The sequence below is a fragment of the Pelophylax lessonae genome (genome assembly GCF_965119305.1).
Source record: "Pelophylax lessonae genome assembly, chromosome: 1".
Lineage (NCBI taxonomy): Eukaryota > Metazoa > Chordata > Amphibia > Anura > Ranidae > Pelophylax > Pelophylax lessonae.
In genome coordinates, this window is record NC_138768.1 from 636,398,446 (window position 1) to 636,414,899 (window position 16,454).

At 39.7% G+C, this 16,454-nt stretch overlaps 1 protein-coding gene across 1 annotated transcript in view; it reads left to right on the forward strand.

Annotated features, from left to right (window-relative positions):
- ABHD18 (abhydrolase domain containing 18) overlaps positions 1 to 15,589 on the forward strand; it is a 55,487-nt gene extending 39,898 nt beyond the window's left edge. The window contains exons 9-13 of the mRNA XM_082266718.1: positions 272 to 361; positions 2,046 to 2,147; positions 6,693 to 7,026; positions 8,146 to 8,308; positions 15,314 to 15,589. Of these exons, the coding sequence (XP_082122844.1) occupies positions 272 to 361; positions 2,046 to 2,147; positions 6,693 to 7,026; positions 8,146 to 8,308; positions 15,314 to 15,365 (741 nt within the window). The 3' untranslated portion in view covers positions 15,366 to 15,589. The remainder of the gene's footprint in view (positions 1 to 271; positions 362 to 2,045; positions 2,148 to 6,692; positions 7,027 to 8,145; positions 8,309 to 15,313) is intronic.
- Positions 15,590 to 16,454: the final 865 nt, after the last annotated feature.

Here is a 16,454-nt window from a genome sequence, read left to right on the forward strand (position 1 = left end):
AAGCTTTTTCTTATAGCAAACTGGTAGGACAGTTTTTGGATTACAGGCCTATTTTCCTAAAGCAATTTATGAACGTTCCTTTGTGTTATATTTACTGTGCGTTCATTACTTGTGTTGAGATCTCTGATAGTAAACAGTGCTTTCACTGGTCAGTGTTTTAATTGTCAGGGTGCAACCATTATTTTTAGTATAGTTTGCCAGTGTTACATTTGTAAGCTAAATGCTTCAGGTTAAACAACTAATATTTTGAAATTGTGCTGTGTATTTTCAGATGGCATCACTGGCAGTGACCAATTGGCCAAAACCAATTCCTCTGATCCCATGTCTTTCCTGGTCAACCGCCTCTGCGGTCTTTACAACTGTGAGTTACCATCTGCTTCTTGTATTGTAAAAGTTTTCCCTTTTTGGTAAAAAGTTAAAAACCTCTTCAGCTAGGCAGTGCTTAGTGGCAGAGTCTCCTTCCATTAATCAGTTGCTTGGATCCAACTCTTGTAATTGCTGGCATTCTAGGATATTTGACTTCAGTAATGCTAACACAGATCTTGGCTCTGAAGCCTGTTAAAAATCTGTGGGCTTCTGGGTCTTCTGTTGTGTCAGATTAGTTCTGCACTATTCCTAAGGACCTTACCTTTTTAATTGAAGGGTTAAAGGACTTTTCTATGTTTGGGGTACTTTTAGATACATTGATGATTTGTTGCAGGTCCTTGGAACTATCATTTACAATTATGTTTGAAATGTTCTAATAGGCTACACTTTATTTTAAAAAACATTAAAGTGTATGTAAACTCCTAAAATGAACTTCTCCTATATTCTTCCTTTTGGTCTGTTTTAAATAGACCATAGCAAGATTTTTGTTATAACCTTTCAATAAGTGCCTATTTCCTGTATTTTCTCAAGGAGAGCAAGTCCGGGTACACATTTGTTCGATGCAGGAATGCACACAGAATTGCACGTGTTACTGCAGCGGAAAAAAACATGCATCCCTTTTTGCAGGTGCGTAGTGATGCCAATAAGGCCTCATGCACACAGGGCATTTGAAAAAACGAGCTGCAAAGCCAGTTCTGACGCCAGGAAAAAGCAGCTGTAAAAATGTGATTTTTAGAAGGATTTTGTATTGGCGTTAATGCACGTTTTAGCCACGTTTAGCAGCATTTCTCTCCCGTCTTCTATTTTCCAACCTGAAATCCTACTACTACAGCTTAAAAACGTCTGACGTGGCCCAACGCTGTATACGGCGTTAAGCAGCCTTTAGCAGCGTCAGGCGTTTTTAAAGCTTAACGCTGCTACTTCAGAATGCGCTAGCCGTGGGTTTTTTCTTTACAGCTTGAAAATGCCTATGCTACTTAAAGCTCCTAAAAGCCTGTGTGTGCATGAGGCCATAGAATAACATAGCGGGGCATTTTAAGCTGCAAAAAAAAAAATGGCTGACACTCCTAAAAGCAGCTGTAAAAATGCCTTGTGTGCATGATGCCTAATTGTTAATGCTTCTTGCTGAAGTGCATGAGAAAACGCATGACCAAACGCGCGGTCATACAATTCTATGTGCTTTGTTGTGGCACTTTTTTTTTTTTTTTCTTTTTTAAAAAGGGTCATGCACTTCTTTGGTGGGATTTATATGTAGTAGGCAGCCTATTCAAATTAATGGGCTGTTCTACCACAACCCACAGTAATGCAGAAAAAACACGCAGCAACGCATTTGCACTGCCATATTGCATAAATGTGAACCAAGCTTTATTAGCTCTCCCAGTCCTTTTATTTAGGGACTACAGAATGAATATACTTTATGTTGAGTAGGTGGGTCTGAGTAGTTTTACAAGATAAAACTAGACAGGGCTGAAAATTCTGAAACCGAAACAAAAATTACTGTTAAAGCCTATAAAAGGAATTGGGAGCAGACTGCATTTCTGATAAATCAATGGGTATTTTTCTTTAAAGGGATGAATCCTGAAACAGGGTGCATGCATTGCATTGCAGAGATGCATTTTTTTTTTATTTGCCCTGACATACACTATAATTGAATTAGTAAAAGTTTATTTTCTTTTTAGGGTGTTCTAAGCAAAGCTGTAAACTGGAGAGAGCTGGAGAAACAGTACTTTACCCAGACGGTATATGAGGAGGAGATCTTGCACTTGCTTGAATATTGTGGGGTATGTAAGCAACCTGAACAGTTGTGCAGGTGCATCACAGTGAAATGCGATCTTACCTAGAGAAAAACTACAAATACCAATGACATACATTGTTTAGACTATAGACTAAATTTAGGTAAAGCTATGGCCACAGTTATAATGCTATTCCTCTGTATTGCTGGAACTGTATATATTCTGTTTGTATCTGAGAAGTGTACACCTAAGTGTCAAGAAGTCAGTATTTATGAGATTATTCAATGTAGAGTGACAATCTGGGCTCTACCATTACCTGCATTTTTTTACCTCCTCTTCTTTGTACTTCATGCCTGTTTTTGCCCTGAATCTAGAAGATCGGAACTCATAGCGAACTTGCAGGTTGTTATGCCCAGAATGGAACCTCTGCTGGTTGCATCTTGCCCAGGAGTTACGTGGAGGATGCTTTTGATACCCCATATTAATATGTCGCCACATTATCTTTTTTAAATTTTTTCATACTTCTGCTGAAGTATGAAAATCAGTAAAGACTAATTAAGGGAACATAGTGCATACTGTGACCATACCAGTGCCAAAGCAATAAGCCAGGAGGCCCGGTCACATGACCACCTCCTCTCCAATCATGGAGCTCACACTTTTGCACTAAAGTGGTTGTAAAGGTGTATATGTGTATGTATGTGTGTGTGTGTGTATATATATATATATATATATATATATATATATATATATATATATGTGTGTGTATATATATATATATATATATATATATATATATATATATATATATATATATATATAATATTCTTTTTTTTTTTTGTTTTAAATAGAAAAAAATAAACCTGTTCTAATTACCTGCTCTGTGTAATGGTTTTACACAGAGAGGCCGGAAACCTCATCTTCTAGGGTCCACTGCTGGTTCTTCAAGGGACCCTACAGAGAGAGGGAGAAAAGACCAGCGCTGCTGAAGATGGTCACAGTGTTGGATTGAAAGAGGAGCCAGGTACAGTATCTCAAGTGAGTGCACCCCTCACAATTTTGTAAATATTTTATTATATCTTTTCATGTGACAACACCAAAGAAATTACACTTTGCTACAATGTAAAGTAGTGAGTGTACAGCTTGTATAACAGTGTAAATTTGCTGTCCCCTCAAAATAACTCAACACACAGCCATTAATGTCTAAAATGCTGGCAACAAGTGAGTGTACATCCCTAAATGAAAATGTCCAAATTGGGCCCAAAGTGTAAATATTTTGTGTGGCCACCATTATTTTGCGGCACTGCCTTAATCCTCTTGGGCATGGATTTCACCATAGCTTCACAGGTTGCCACTAGAGTTCTCTCCTCCATGATGACAACACGGAGCTGGTGGATGTTAGAGACCTTGCGCTCCTCTCCCTTCCATTTGCCCCACAGATGCTTCATAGGGTTTAGGTCTGGAGACATGCTTGGCCAGTCCATCACCTTTACCCTCAGATTCTTTAGCAAGGCAGTGGTCGTCTTGGAGGTGTGTTTGGGGTCGTTATCATGTTGGAATACTGCCCTGCGGCCCAGTCTCCGAAGTGAGGGGATCATGCTCTGCTTCAATATGTCACCGTACATGTTGGCATTCATGGTTTCCTCAATGAACTGTAGCTCCCCAGTGCTGCCAGCACCATTAATGCAGCCCCAAGACAGGACACTCCCACCACCATACTTAATTGTAGGCAAGACACACTTGTCTTTGTACTCCTCACCTGGTTGCCGCCACACACGCTTCACACCATCTGAACCAAATAAGTTTATCTTGGTCTCATCGGACCACACCACCTTTGGTGGGTTCTTGCCTGTACACCTCCCTCACACAATGTGTGTATGCTGGTAGGTACTGGCATCCCCACTTTCAATTTTTTCTAGCCTACAAAGGGATGTGGCAGTGACGGGTGGTTTCAAGTGTACCAGCGTTTGCCATATATTTTTGTGTAAGTTTATCTTCGTCTCATCAGACCACAGGACATGGTTCCAGTAATCCATGCTCTTAGTCTGCTTGTCTTCAGCAAACTGTTTGTGGGCTTTCTTGTGCATCATATTTAGAAGAGGCTTCCTTCTGGGACAACAGCTATGTAATTTGATGCAGTGTGCGGCGTATGGTCTGAGCACTGACAGGCTGACCCTCACCCCTTCAACCGACAGCACTCGTATGTTTATTTCCCAAAGACAACCTCTGGATATGACGATGAGCACGTGTACTCAACTTCTTTGGTCCACCATGGCGGGGCCTGTTCTGAGTGGAACCTGTCCTGTTAAACCGCTGTATGGTCTTGGCCACCGTGCTGCAGCTTACTTTCAGGGCCTTGGCAATCTTTTTTATAGCCTAGGCCATCTTTATGTAGAGCAACAATTCTTTATTTCAGATCCTCAGAGAGTTCTTTGCCATGAGGTGCCATGTTGAACTTCCAGTGACCAGTATGAGAGAGTGAGATGGATTACACCAAATTTAACACACCTGCTCCCCATTCACACCTGAGACCTTTTAACACTAATGAGTTACATGACACCTGGGAGGGAAAATTGTTAATTGGGTCCAATTTGGACATTTTCACTTAGGGGTGTACTCACTTGTTGCCAACGATTTAGACATTAATGGCTGTGTGTTGAGTTATTTTGAGGGGACAGCAAATTTATGCTGTTATACAAGCTGTACACTCATAACTTTACATTGTAGCAAAGTGTAATTTCTTCAGTGTTGTCACATTAAAAAATGTAAAATAAAATATTTACAAAAATGTTAGGGGTGTACTCTTGTGAGATACTGTAAGTATTTAGGGAGGGTATTTATTGGAAGTAATCAATCTTCCACTAAAGTAATGGCTGTTAAGGGTCAACCAATATTGAACCATGGAAATGATCATGCAAAACAAAAAAAATCTACACTACATTCTATGAGATCTGGGCTAGTTGGCTGGCATTTAAAATAACCGACTGATATCTGAATAAAATATTCTAATAGACCATAACTTCAAAAGTTACAAAGAAACTAAAAAAACACTTGTGGACTAAACACTTTGATACTGGTTTCTCTGATTTAAGATTTCTATGCTGGCCCACACTAAGCCATCGCTTATCCAGAAGTTTGGGAATATCATATTATTTTACTCCCCTCTTCTTATCAATCTGCATCCCTTCCTCCCATAAATTAACATCCCAACACAAACTTTTCCATACTTCCTAAGTCTCCTCCATTTTACCCCTAAATGTTTGGAGTATTGGAAGCTAATCTTCCTATTCTGCTGGAATACTGCGCTGTGAGCCTGCACGCTCTAACCTAGTGTCTTCATGGTACACCTGTATTATGTGGGGTACCATGCATTTTGTACTCAATAAAAATGTCATGAGAAAAAAAAAATACATTCGCTAGTCACATTTTTTCTTTTAACTCAATTAAAACACCATGGTACATTAAATTCTATTAGAAATTTACTTTGAAATTTGAAATTTTGTTTACAAATTTACCCCTACTTATTCTATAAAAGATAGACCTTTGTAATGTACAATTCTGCTAATAAACACATATAGTGACCTATACTGAGGGATAGACATGATGTTTTCATAGATGCTTGGAGGCATCCTGTTAAACTCAAAACAGTTTCCAGAAGTGAAAAGGAATTAAGTGGACCATAAGGCTGCTTTCACAGGGGCACCTTCCGTTTGGACCAGCAGGGCATCTGTCCACTGATCTCCTGTTGATCAGAGCAGAGCGGGCGGATGACATGTTTGTGTCCACTCAGTTTATGCAGAGCGGACACAGATAGAGCCCACTTTGCTCTAAGGGGGGCCGGTTGTAAAAGGACTCCACTGTCCATTTTACATCCAACCACCCTCCGATCCGATCCACCTAAAAGGAGGAGAACGGATCCCCTTCCATTTGTTTTCAGTGGACCAGATTGGAGGTAGGTGGGTGTAAATAGACACAAGTTCATGTACACCCCCCCGACCATAGGGATGAATGAACTGTCTGATCAGATCCGCCTGAAAAACGGACCGGCATGGTCGTGTGAAAAGGCCTAAATGTATTCATTTATCTCTTTCGATAACCTGTAGTATTCTGGAAAATCTTTGTCGTGGTTTAAATATTTACTTGCTACTAAAGATTCTTTGTAGATAGTAAAAAAAAGATTATATAATATAAGACTTCTAAACCTTTCAAAAAGCTAAAGTAAAATTGACCCACACCTATTAAAACATTTTTATCAAAAATTTGATAGAACTGATTTGTATTTGTAGTAGGTCACAAGCCTTTAATCTGTACAATGCAAAATACAGTGTAAGAATTATGTTAAAATGTATCACTGAATGAAGGAGCAAACGCTGTTTGAAGGCTTTATGTACATAAGAACACTGCTCCTGAGACCCTGAGTGAACCTGACTGTCGCAGATGCAGCCTGAAGGAAGTCTTGAGCACATGCAGTATGGTCAAAGCCAATAGATAGCATTTTTTTATATATACTTTGCATGCCGAAGATCTTTTTAACTGGTTACATTTATTATCTATATGTATGTTCCTCTGGTTCTTAGACCACCTTCTTCATTTTAGCCAGATTCATTCAAGATGGGGCAGGACTTTGTGAAAAACTCACCAAGAAGTGTTGACAGTCTGACCCATTTAAAACTAGCTGGCAGCCTTTTCCACCTTAACCGCACCCGAGAGCCATTATCTCCTGATTCTCTTCAAACAGCAAGTAGCAGCGACAATAGCTTTATGTTCCAAGGTGGCTCTAAATTGTCATATATTCGACAAGCATTGACTGCTGGAGTCGGCAATCGGCAAAAGAGAGAAGACACAAAGAAGAGTGAAGCTCTACAAAGGGAGTCTTGGTTATTTATGAAAGGCGTCATGGATGAGTGCACGCATGTAGGAAACTTCTCAGGTATGGACTGTGCCTTCCAACGTTGTCCTGAAAATTCTTGTTTTCATTCCCTGTCCTGTGCTGGGCCCAAATGTAACTAAAAGTAATTTTTATTTACCACAGACATAAATGCCACAGCATGGTAAATTAGCTTTCCATTAACGTGCATGCATAAATTAAAGGAACTTTGAACCTAAAGCCAACTGGCTAATTTACAGCACTGTGAAAGAAATATTTGTAAAATATTCTTAATACTCACAAACCTGAAATAAATTATATTTTTTAAGTTTATGTATCTTTACTGTGAAGCCAGTTGGTATTTGTGAGTTGAAGGAAAGAATACGTCAAAATTACAAACTAATATTCTTCTTCTGTGGGATTACTGGAAATAAGTTATACGCGTTGGAGAATGTCACCCTAGCTATCCACAAGGTGCCTAATGGTAACTTTAAGCAGACATGTGGGGTGGTTCCTGGTCCATAAACTGGCTCCTGACCTGATTCTAAGCTACTCCAAGTGCCTGGGCTTGTAGTTAGGAATCAAAAAAGACACCCCTGGAACCTGGACCCTGTATTCTGGAAGCTGCAACTACTAATGATGCATGGGTTAGAAGAATATTTGATACATGATTGACAGCGATCACACAGAGCTCAAGGCACAAAAAATTATAGGCAGTTAAGAATTAATTAAAAAATCATCAAATGCAACTAGTTCATATGTGCCAATTTTTCCTTGATGTGAGTTTGGTAGAACACAAACCAGTAGAAGGAGCGCATGCACAAAGTAAATAGTCATGCTTGCTTTCAATGCTGTACTTGTGATGAGCTCATAAGTTGACTGACTGCTGCTTCTTAAATCTAAACTCCAGGCACAAAAACTTTTAATTGAACATGCTCCCTATTTGCCAGATAGGATATAAATCAACTTTGAAGCAAGTGTCTTTCCAAACCTTATAAAAGTACCTGTGACATTACTAAGCCAGAACCCAGCAAGTGTATTCCAACTTTATATTTAGCTGTATGCAGCTTTAATCTGAAGTACAACAGGTAAACCTTTTTCTTTTCTATTTCTTTTACTTTTTCATGTGTTTTTAAGCTTGAGATTTGGGTTAAAAAGAATATATTATTTTGCCTTACTTAGTTCCAGTGGACCCCAGTTTAATAATTGTTGTGCAAGCCAAGGAAGACGCATATGTCCCAAGGGTTGGTGTACGCAGCCTTCAAGAAATCTGGCCTGGTTGTGAGATTCGATATATAGAAGGCGGCCATGTCAGTGCCTACCTCTTCAAACAAGGGCTTTTCAGGTATTCATGTTCATGAACATCTCTTTTGGTTTCCTAATGTTTTTATCTCATGCAACTTGGCCAATGCACTGTAGTGGCTTATGAGCAATTTACTATTTTTCCTTTTCTCTTTTTAATGACAAGAGGGGGAAAATTGGCCATCAAGTTGGAACATCGGCTTCTTAAGGGTAGTTGTCAAATTGTGGGTAGGATCAACCTGTTTAAAGCCACACAGAAGCTGCCCATAGATGGGATGGCTTTTTTTTCTTTTGATCAGCCACCTGGCTGATAAAAAAAAGATTCCCCTATCCACACATTTGAGATGGATGGGGGAATCCCCCTGCTCTGCTATTGTATTCTGGCAGCAGGACTTCTCCGCTGCCAGAATACACTGATCCGCAGCTGCAAGCGCTGATCGAGTGAAAATATATCAACAGTCCCGTTTGGGAAGAGATGATCACTAGGAGTAAAAAAGTTGCTTTTTTTTTTTTTTTTTTTTAAGGGTGTAGCCTGCCTAGATTGATGAAAACCAGACAGAAGGATGAACTTATATTACAATGCACTGAAGATTTAATCTTCATGTTACTAAACCCACAACGATAACAATCAAGGAAGGATGTGTTGGGCGCTTGTGCCGACAAGTGGGACCCGCACTGAGATATGGGTGAAGAAGGGAGGGGATGGGGGGGGGGGGGAATCCGGATGATGCAAAGTTCCAGTGTTGACTCGGAGGGCAGCGCTGTAGGCAGGCAGAAGCCAAAAATCCCGCTGGCACATAAGAGAAGCGAGGACAGGCGCCACTCAGTGAGACAATAAAGGTTTATTGCACAATTATCATTACAAACTTACATTAAGGCAAGGTGGAGGCTTCTCCTAATGGCTCCTATACCCCTTCCGTGGCATGGTACTTCCTCCCTTCGGCCAAGCCAGCAGCCGGGAGATGATGCAACCTCGAGGGAGTCCAATGGGGGAGCAGGATTAAGCCAAGGACGGCGGTAAGCCGCTTGTCGACTAATGATGACGTAACGTGTTTCGGAGCATGCGCATAATGTGGCCCTGTATGTGAAAGATAGCATTAAATCTAACCTAATACAAGTTGGTGAGGCCAACATAGAGTCAGTTTGGGTTACGTTGCAGTTTGCTAATCATGCAGTAACTCGTGTAGGTGTGATATATAGACCACCTGGTCAAGTTAAAGAACTAGATGATCTACTAGTTGAAGAAATAGCTAAAATGACAATGAAAGGAGAAGTTATCATTATGGGAGATTTCAATCTTCCAGATATAAACTGGAAAACCAAAATAGCAAGTTCTACCAGGAGTACAGATATTCTAAATTCCCTACTGGGGTTGTCTCTGCAACAAGTGGTTGAGGAGCCAACCCGGAGGGAGGCCATTTTGGATTTGGTATTCACAAATGGGGATTCGGTATATGATGTCATTGTAGGCGAAACCTTGGGATCTAGTGATCACCAGTCAGTGTGGTTTAATATAAGAACTGTGAAAGAATCACAACACACAAAAACAAAAGTTTTAGATTTTAGAAAAACAGACTTTTCAAAAATGAAATTAGTCATAAATAAGTCCTTATCAGACTGGAACGGATTACATGGAGTCCAGGAGAAATGGGACTACTTAAAAGGTGCACTATTGAAGGCAACAGAAAATTGCATTAGACTTGTCAGTAAAAGCAAAAAAAGGAAGAGACCACTGTGGTACTCAGCAGAAGTGGCCCAAATCATTAAAAATAAAAAGCTAGCATTTTGTAATTATAAAAAAACCCAGAGCAATGAAGATAAGGAAATCTACAAGATTAGGCAGAAAAAGGCCAAGCAAGTTATAAGAACTTCTAAAGCGCAGGCAGAAGAAAAACTAGCTCAGTCTATGAAAAAGGGGGATAAGACATTCTTCAGATATATAAATGAAAAAAGGAAATTAAAACAAGGAATAACTAATTTAAAAACAAAGGACGGAAGGTATGTAGAAGAGAATAAAGGGCTAGCCGACTGCCTTAATGAATACTTCTGTTCAGTTTTTACAGAAGAAAAAGAAGGAGAAGGACCTCCACTTGAAAGGATGACTAATGAATCGTTTGATGCATGTGTCTTTACAGAGGAAGACGTTCTAAGATTGCTGTCTAAAGTGAAGACAAATAAGTCACAGGGTCCTGATGAGATACACCCAAAATTATTAAAAGAGCTTAGTGGTGAGCTGGCAAAACCATTAACAGATTTATTTAACCAATCATTAGTAACAGGAGTCGTCCCGGAAGATTGGAAATTGGCAAATGTCGTGCCCATTCACAAAAAAGGTGGTAGGGAGGAATCGAGCAACTATAGACCAGTGAGTCTGACATCAATAGTAGGCAAATTAATGGAAACCCTATTAAAGGATAGAATTGTGGAACATCTTAAATCCCATGGATTGCAAGATGAAAAACAACATGGGTTTACTTCAGGGAGATCATGTCAAACAAATCTTATAGATTTTTTTGACTGGGTGACTAAAATAATAGACGGTGGAGGTGCAGTAGACATTGCATATCTAGATTTTAGTAAGGCTTTTGACACTGTCCCACATAGAAGACTTATCAATAAACTACAGTCATTGAACATGGACTCCCATATTGTTGAGTGGATTAGGCAGTGGCTGAGTGACAGACAACAGAGGGTTGTAGTCAATGGAGAACATTCAGAACAAGGTCATGTTACCAGTGGGGTACCTCAGGGATCTGTACTGGGACCAATTTTGTTTAATATCTTCATAAGTGATATTGCAAAAGGCCTCGATGGTAAGGTTTGTCTTTTTGCTGATGACACAAAGATATGTAACAGGGTTGATGTTCCTGGAGGGAAATGCCAAATGGAAAAGGATTTAGGAAAACTAGAAGAATGGTCAGAACTCTGGCAACTGAAATTTAATGTGGATAAGTGCAAGATAATGCACCTGGGGCGTAAAAACCCAAGGGCAGAATATAGAATATTTGACACAGTCCTGACCTCAGTATCTGAGTAAAGGGATTTAGGAGTAATTATTTCAGAAGACTTAAAGGTGGGAGGACAATGTAATAGAGCAGCACGAAATGCCAGCAGAATGCTTGGATGTATAGGGAGAGGTATAAGCATTAGAAAGAGGGAAGTGCTTATGCCGCTGTACAGAACACTGGTGAGACCTCACTTGGAGTATTGTGCGCAGTACTGGAGGCCATATCTCCAGAAGGATATAGATACTCTAGAGAGAGTTCAGAGAAGAGCTACTAAACTAGTACATGGATTACAGGAAAAAACTTACCAGGAAAGGTTAAAGGACCTTAACATGTATAGCTTGGAAGAAAGAAGAGACAGAGGGGATATGATAGAAACCTTTAAATACATAAAGGGAATCAACTCGGTAAAGGAGGAGAGCATATTTAAAAGAAGAAATACTACCACAAGAGGACACCGTTTTAAACTAGAGGGGCAAAGGTTTAAAAGTAATATGAGGAAGTATTACTTTACTGAGAGAGTAGTGGATGCATGGAATAACCTTCCTGCAGAAGTGGTAGCTGCAAATACAGTGAAGGAGTTTAAGCATGCATGGGATAGGCATACGGCTATCCTTCCTATAAGATAGGGCCAAGGACTATTCATAGGATTCAGATATATTGGGCAGACTAGATGGGCCAAATGGTTCTTATCTGCCGACACATTCTATGTTTCTATGTTTCTATAATGCTCCTTCCTCAGACGATTCAGAAGACCCGCAGGATGCGGTCATATATAGGCTAACTGCAGTAACCACAATAAAGAGGCGGGGCGTTCTATACTCAAAAAGATTTCCGGTGCCATAGATGTTTCACCAATGCTTAAATCTACACACATTCGTGAATCATAATCAACATAAAACCTACTTACAAAAATGAACTAATTACATAACACAATAGTACATAGGACAATATAACAAAAAGAAGGGGGGGTGGATTTCAAGGTTAAAAAAACGCACAAATATAATATGTGTCAGAATAAAAACGCACATTGATATAAAAACGCACATTGATGTAAAAACGCACAAATATGGTGCATGAATAACGGATCAAAGAACTAAATAAAGAGAGAAAATAAATGATCAAAAGTGGGGGGTACGGCTGAAAAATAATGATAATGAAAATAATAATAAAAATAAATAAAATTAAAATAAAAATAAGTATAAGAATAAAATCAAAAATAAAAATTAAAAATAAATAGGAGGGTAGAAAAATCTCAGTAGAATGAATGTAAAAAGATATAATGTGAGTATTTTACAAAGAGAATGGTAATAATAATAAAAGGTGCCAACTTGGCCAGATATTGGTTGGTAAAATTTATACAAATGGATAAGCTAAAAGATCAACTCATAAGGGATGCGGAACCAACCATACGATTCAGTCCACACCCTACAGAATGGTGTTGACATCTAATTCCTCATTAAGTCCCCCAGGTGAGAGGACATCTAAGGCATATATCCAGTAGGTTTCCCTTTGGCAGAGCCGCTTGAACCTCTCTGCTGCGGGGAAACTCTTTGGAATGGATTCAATCACCCACACCTGCAGACCATCAGTAGATTTTGCGTGATGATGTAAAAAGTGTCCTTGCCCTCCTGTATATACCATCTGTGTTGACCAAAACGGGCTCGCAATGTACGTATAGTTCTGCCTACATAATGTAGGCCGCAAGAGTACTTTAGGCAATAGACCATGAAGTCAGAGGAGCAGGTATGGAACTCTTTAATTCCATACGTGGTCCCCTTGACCGTGAAGTCCTCTTTGCCATGTGTGACATATTGGCATGTGAGGCATAATGGTTTGCGACATTTGTACATGCCGACCATGTTGAAAAAGGAAAGAAAGGGTGACTGATGTTTTTTCATTTTTAATTTGCAATTTTAGCTTTAATATTCAAAGCTTTACGGTATGAGAATTTGGGTTTATTGGGTAACTGTGCTTTTAGGTGTGGGTCCTGGAGTAGTAGAGGCCAGTGTTTCCACACCACTTTTTCCATCTGACGATGACGGTTGTGGAATTGTGTAGTGAATCTCATTTGTGAATTATTGTCGTCCTCCCTAGACTTCCTACCCATAGTTTTTACTGGCGCTATATACTGAGAATATGACTGTTCAACAAGGTCTGAGGGGTAACCCTTAACTGCAAATTTTCTCTTCAGGGTTTTGCCTTGATCTTCATAATCGGAGAGTTTTGTGCAATTATGTCGTAATCTGCAGAATTGGCTTTTTGGTATGTTGTTTAGCCAACGTGGGTGGTGACAACTTTTATAGTGTAGTAAGGAGTTTCCGGCTGTGGGCTTAGTGTAGTTTTTAGCTAACACAAGCTGGTTCTCATGGTATAACTCCAAATCCAAAAAGGCTAACGGGATAACAATCAGTCTGTATATGCAGTAAAACATGCTTGTTATATTGGCTGTGGAGCCTAGGGGGTTAATCCTCTGCATTGTGTTAAAAGGCTGTTTGATCCTGTCTTCTCTGATCCTTCCCTTCTTCCACAGTCCCCAAACTATCTCCTGATAGAACAGAGCCTTGGGGCACACTGAAAATACTCAGTTTGGTGTGTATTGCTAGAGAGTTTTTTTTTTTTTGGAGAGTACATGTTATCAGCACAGGGCCAATCAGCACTGTCCAGACAGAGGGCCAGGGGTCCTGCAGCCTCATACGACAATCGGGTAAGAATGTAAACTCCTCCTACAGGCTTTAACCAGTGCTCTGCTGGATACTGATAGAAGTCACAAGACTGCTCTTACTGCTGATGGGAAAAGGTATTTAGCAGTTTATATTTACTAAAACTTTTGTTTTTCCATGTACTGTGGGAGACCAGATATAGTGAATGCATGGTCCTGGGTTTAGTAACACTTTAACCTATACAAAATGGTTTATCATGCATTTTTCATGGTTTTATTATATTCGTATAATTTGTGTATTAGCTTACTGGTTTTTTATTGAGCTGTAAGCAGAACTAGTTATGACATTAGTAAGCACAGAATTATTAATGAACACATGGAAACTTTGTTTGCTGATCCTTAAGGAAATTTCCCAGTAATATAGTCAGCATGCTTCAGACACACAGATCTGAACTGTGTAATATCAGTGGCCTTGCACACCTTCAGTGTGGTGACCAGGGTTGCTGTTAGAAATCTCAGGGCCCTGTGCAGCCTTCAATATTTTTTCTAAAAATGCACAAAAATCACTATTGGCAAATAAAGCACAACATAAATGACAAAATTCCAAATCTAAAAGATAAAACTGTACTAAATCATGCGGCAATCATGGCAAACCACATTTTGTGAAGCTTTTCGCCCAAATAGGACCTCCTGATCCTCCTGTATGGTCCAGCAGCCGCTGCAGTCGGTAATAGGGAGATAATGAGATCCGGCAGCGCTGCGGGAGGAGGGAGGATCGGTGATGAAGGACCCAGAAGGGGGGTAATCCGTGAAGTAGGGGGGAGAAGTGAAGATACTGGAAGTATCGCCCTGTGTCTTTTCCTGCAGCAGGGAAAAGGCAGTGGAAGGGAGAGGAGGAGAAGCTGTTGGGCTTCAGGGGGAGCCGAAGGAGGATTTGTTTCAGAAATGTTAAAAAGGTTAAGAAAGGCTGCTCTATGGTAATTCATCATTGCCAGCTCCTGGGCCATGTGCTTGGTAATTATTTGGAAGCAGCACAGACCATATGTAAAGAAAAAAAAATACAAATTAATGAGGAATGGCTGTGTGCATTTTCTATATGTACTGTATGTAGGCTCAGATTTTCTATGTGAATATGTATCCCGTGTTTCAACATCATTTGCTGGATATTTCTGCCTAGAGAAGGGACTTCAGAGTTTAGAAACCTTGGCACAATGGTATGTTTATGGGACAACAGTGAATGGGGAATCTCTAGTGATTCACAAAAATATCCTGACAGTGGTTTTCACCATCCCATATTCTATGCAAATCTGGTATATTTTTTTGCTGTATATACGTTTATCTGTTGTGACTATAGTTCATGTTCATTTTCTTTTCTTTCTAGGCAAGCCATCTATGATGCCTTTAATCGGTTTCTTCAGAAGTATCCTATGTGAATATGCGTGTGGACCTTCTTTGGTGTGTTCACGTCCATTCCGTCCTTCACAGATTGCTTTACCAATTATAGTAAGCACATTTCCAGAGCTGAAGGAAAAGCATCACCATAGTCTCCAGTATGGTGCTGCTTATCATCTTGCCATTACAGAGGGGAAAATGCAGAGAACGCGGCCTCTGTAATGCTCTTTATGCATACTGAAGGACATGTGTTTTTCTATTGATCATAATTTTTTCCTTATTTGAGGAAGTGATTCATTTCTTGATGGAAAAGAGTTTTTGAATTACAATTAGAATTTTTTTTTTCCTTGACCCTATTATGTGTGAAGAAAAATGCTTTCAAGATTTGTACTTTAATAATTTTTAGCACTTTATATACCTTTTTTAACAGCTTTCAGTGTTTAATGATTTAAAAAGATGTAAAATCAAATGTAACAGTTTTGTACTGTAACTACATTGAATGTAAATGATTTGCTTGTCAGGAGAATACTTCATACCAATATCCTGTTAACACGCCTTTGTTTACTGATTATGGAATACGTCATTTTGATGAATAATAAATGTGTATGTCTGGTAATTTATCTTTTATAAAGTTAGACTGTGTGTGTGTGTGTGTGTGTGTGTGTGTGTGTGTGCGCGTGTGCGCGTGCTATCAGTTGAGTTGTATCTGACTCTAGGGGTTTCTAAGGGCCAGCTGACTCCACAATTCCCTGATCTCGTGCTGCTTCTTTAAGGCTCAGTTCACACGGCTGTGACATGGAATCCGACTTGTGAGACCTCAAGTCGGATGACACATCAAATTCAATGTTTCCCTATGAGAGCTGTCTTAACTGATACTACGCAAGTTTCTCCGACTTTAGAAAAGGTTCCTGTACCGTGTGACCTGGGTGCGATTTCAGCCCTTGTACAGGCTCCTAAATAGCATCTAAGTCAGAAGGAAGATGCGACTTTGCCGTCACAGCAGTGTGAACTGAGCCTTAGTAGTTTCATGCTCTGGCTGGTGTTAACTTTTATGGCGTCTAACCATTATGTGTTCATTACGGGCCTGGCTGCCTTCCGAGTGTAATTGCCTTCTCCAGTCCTTTATTAAC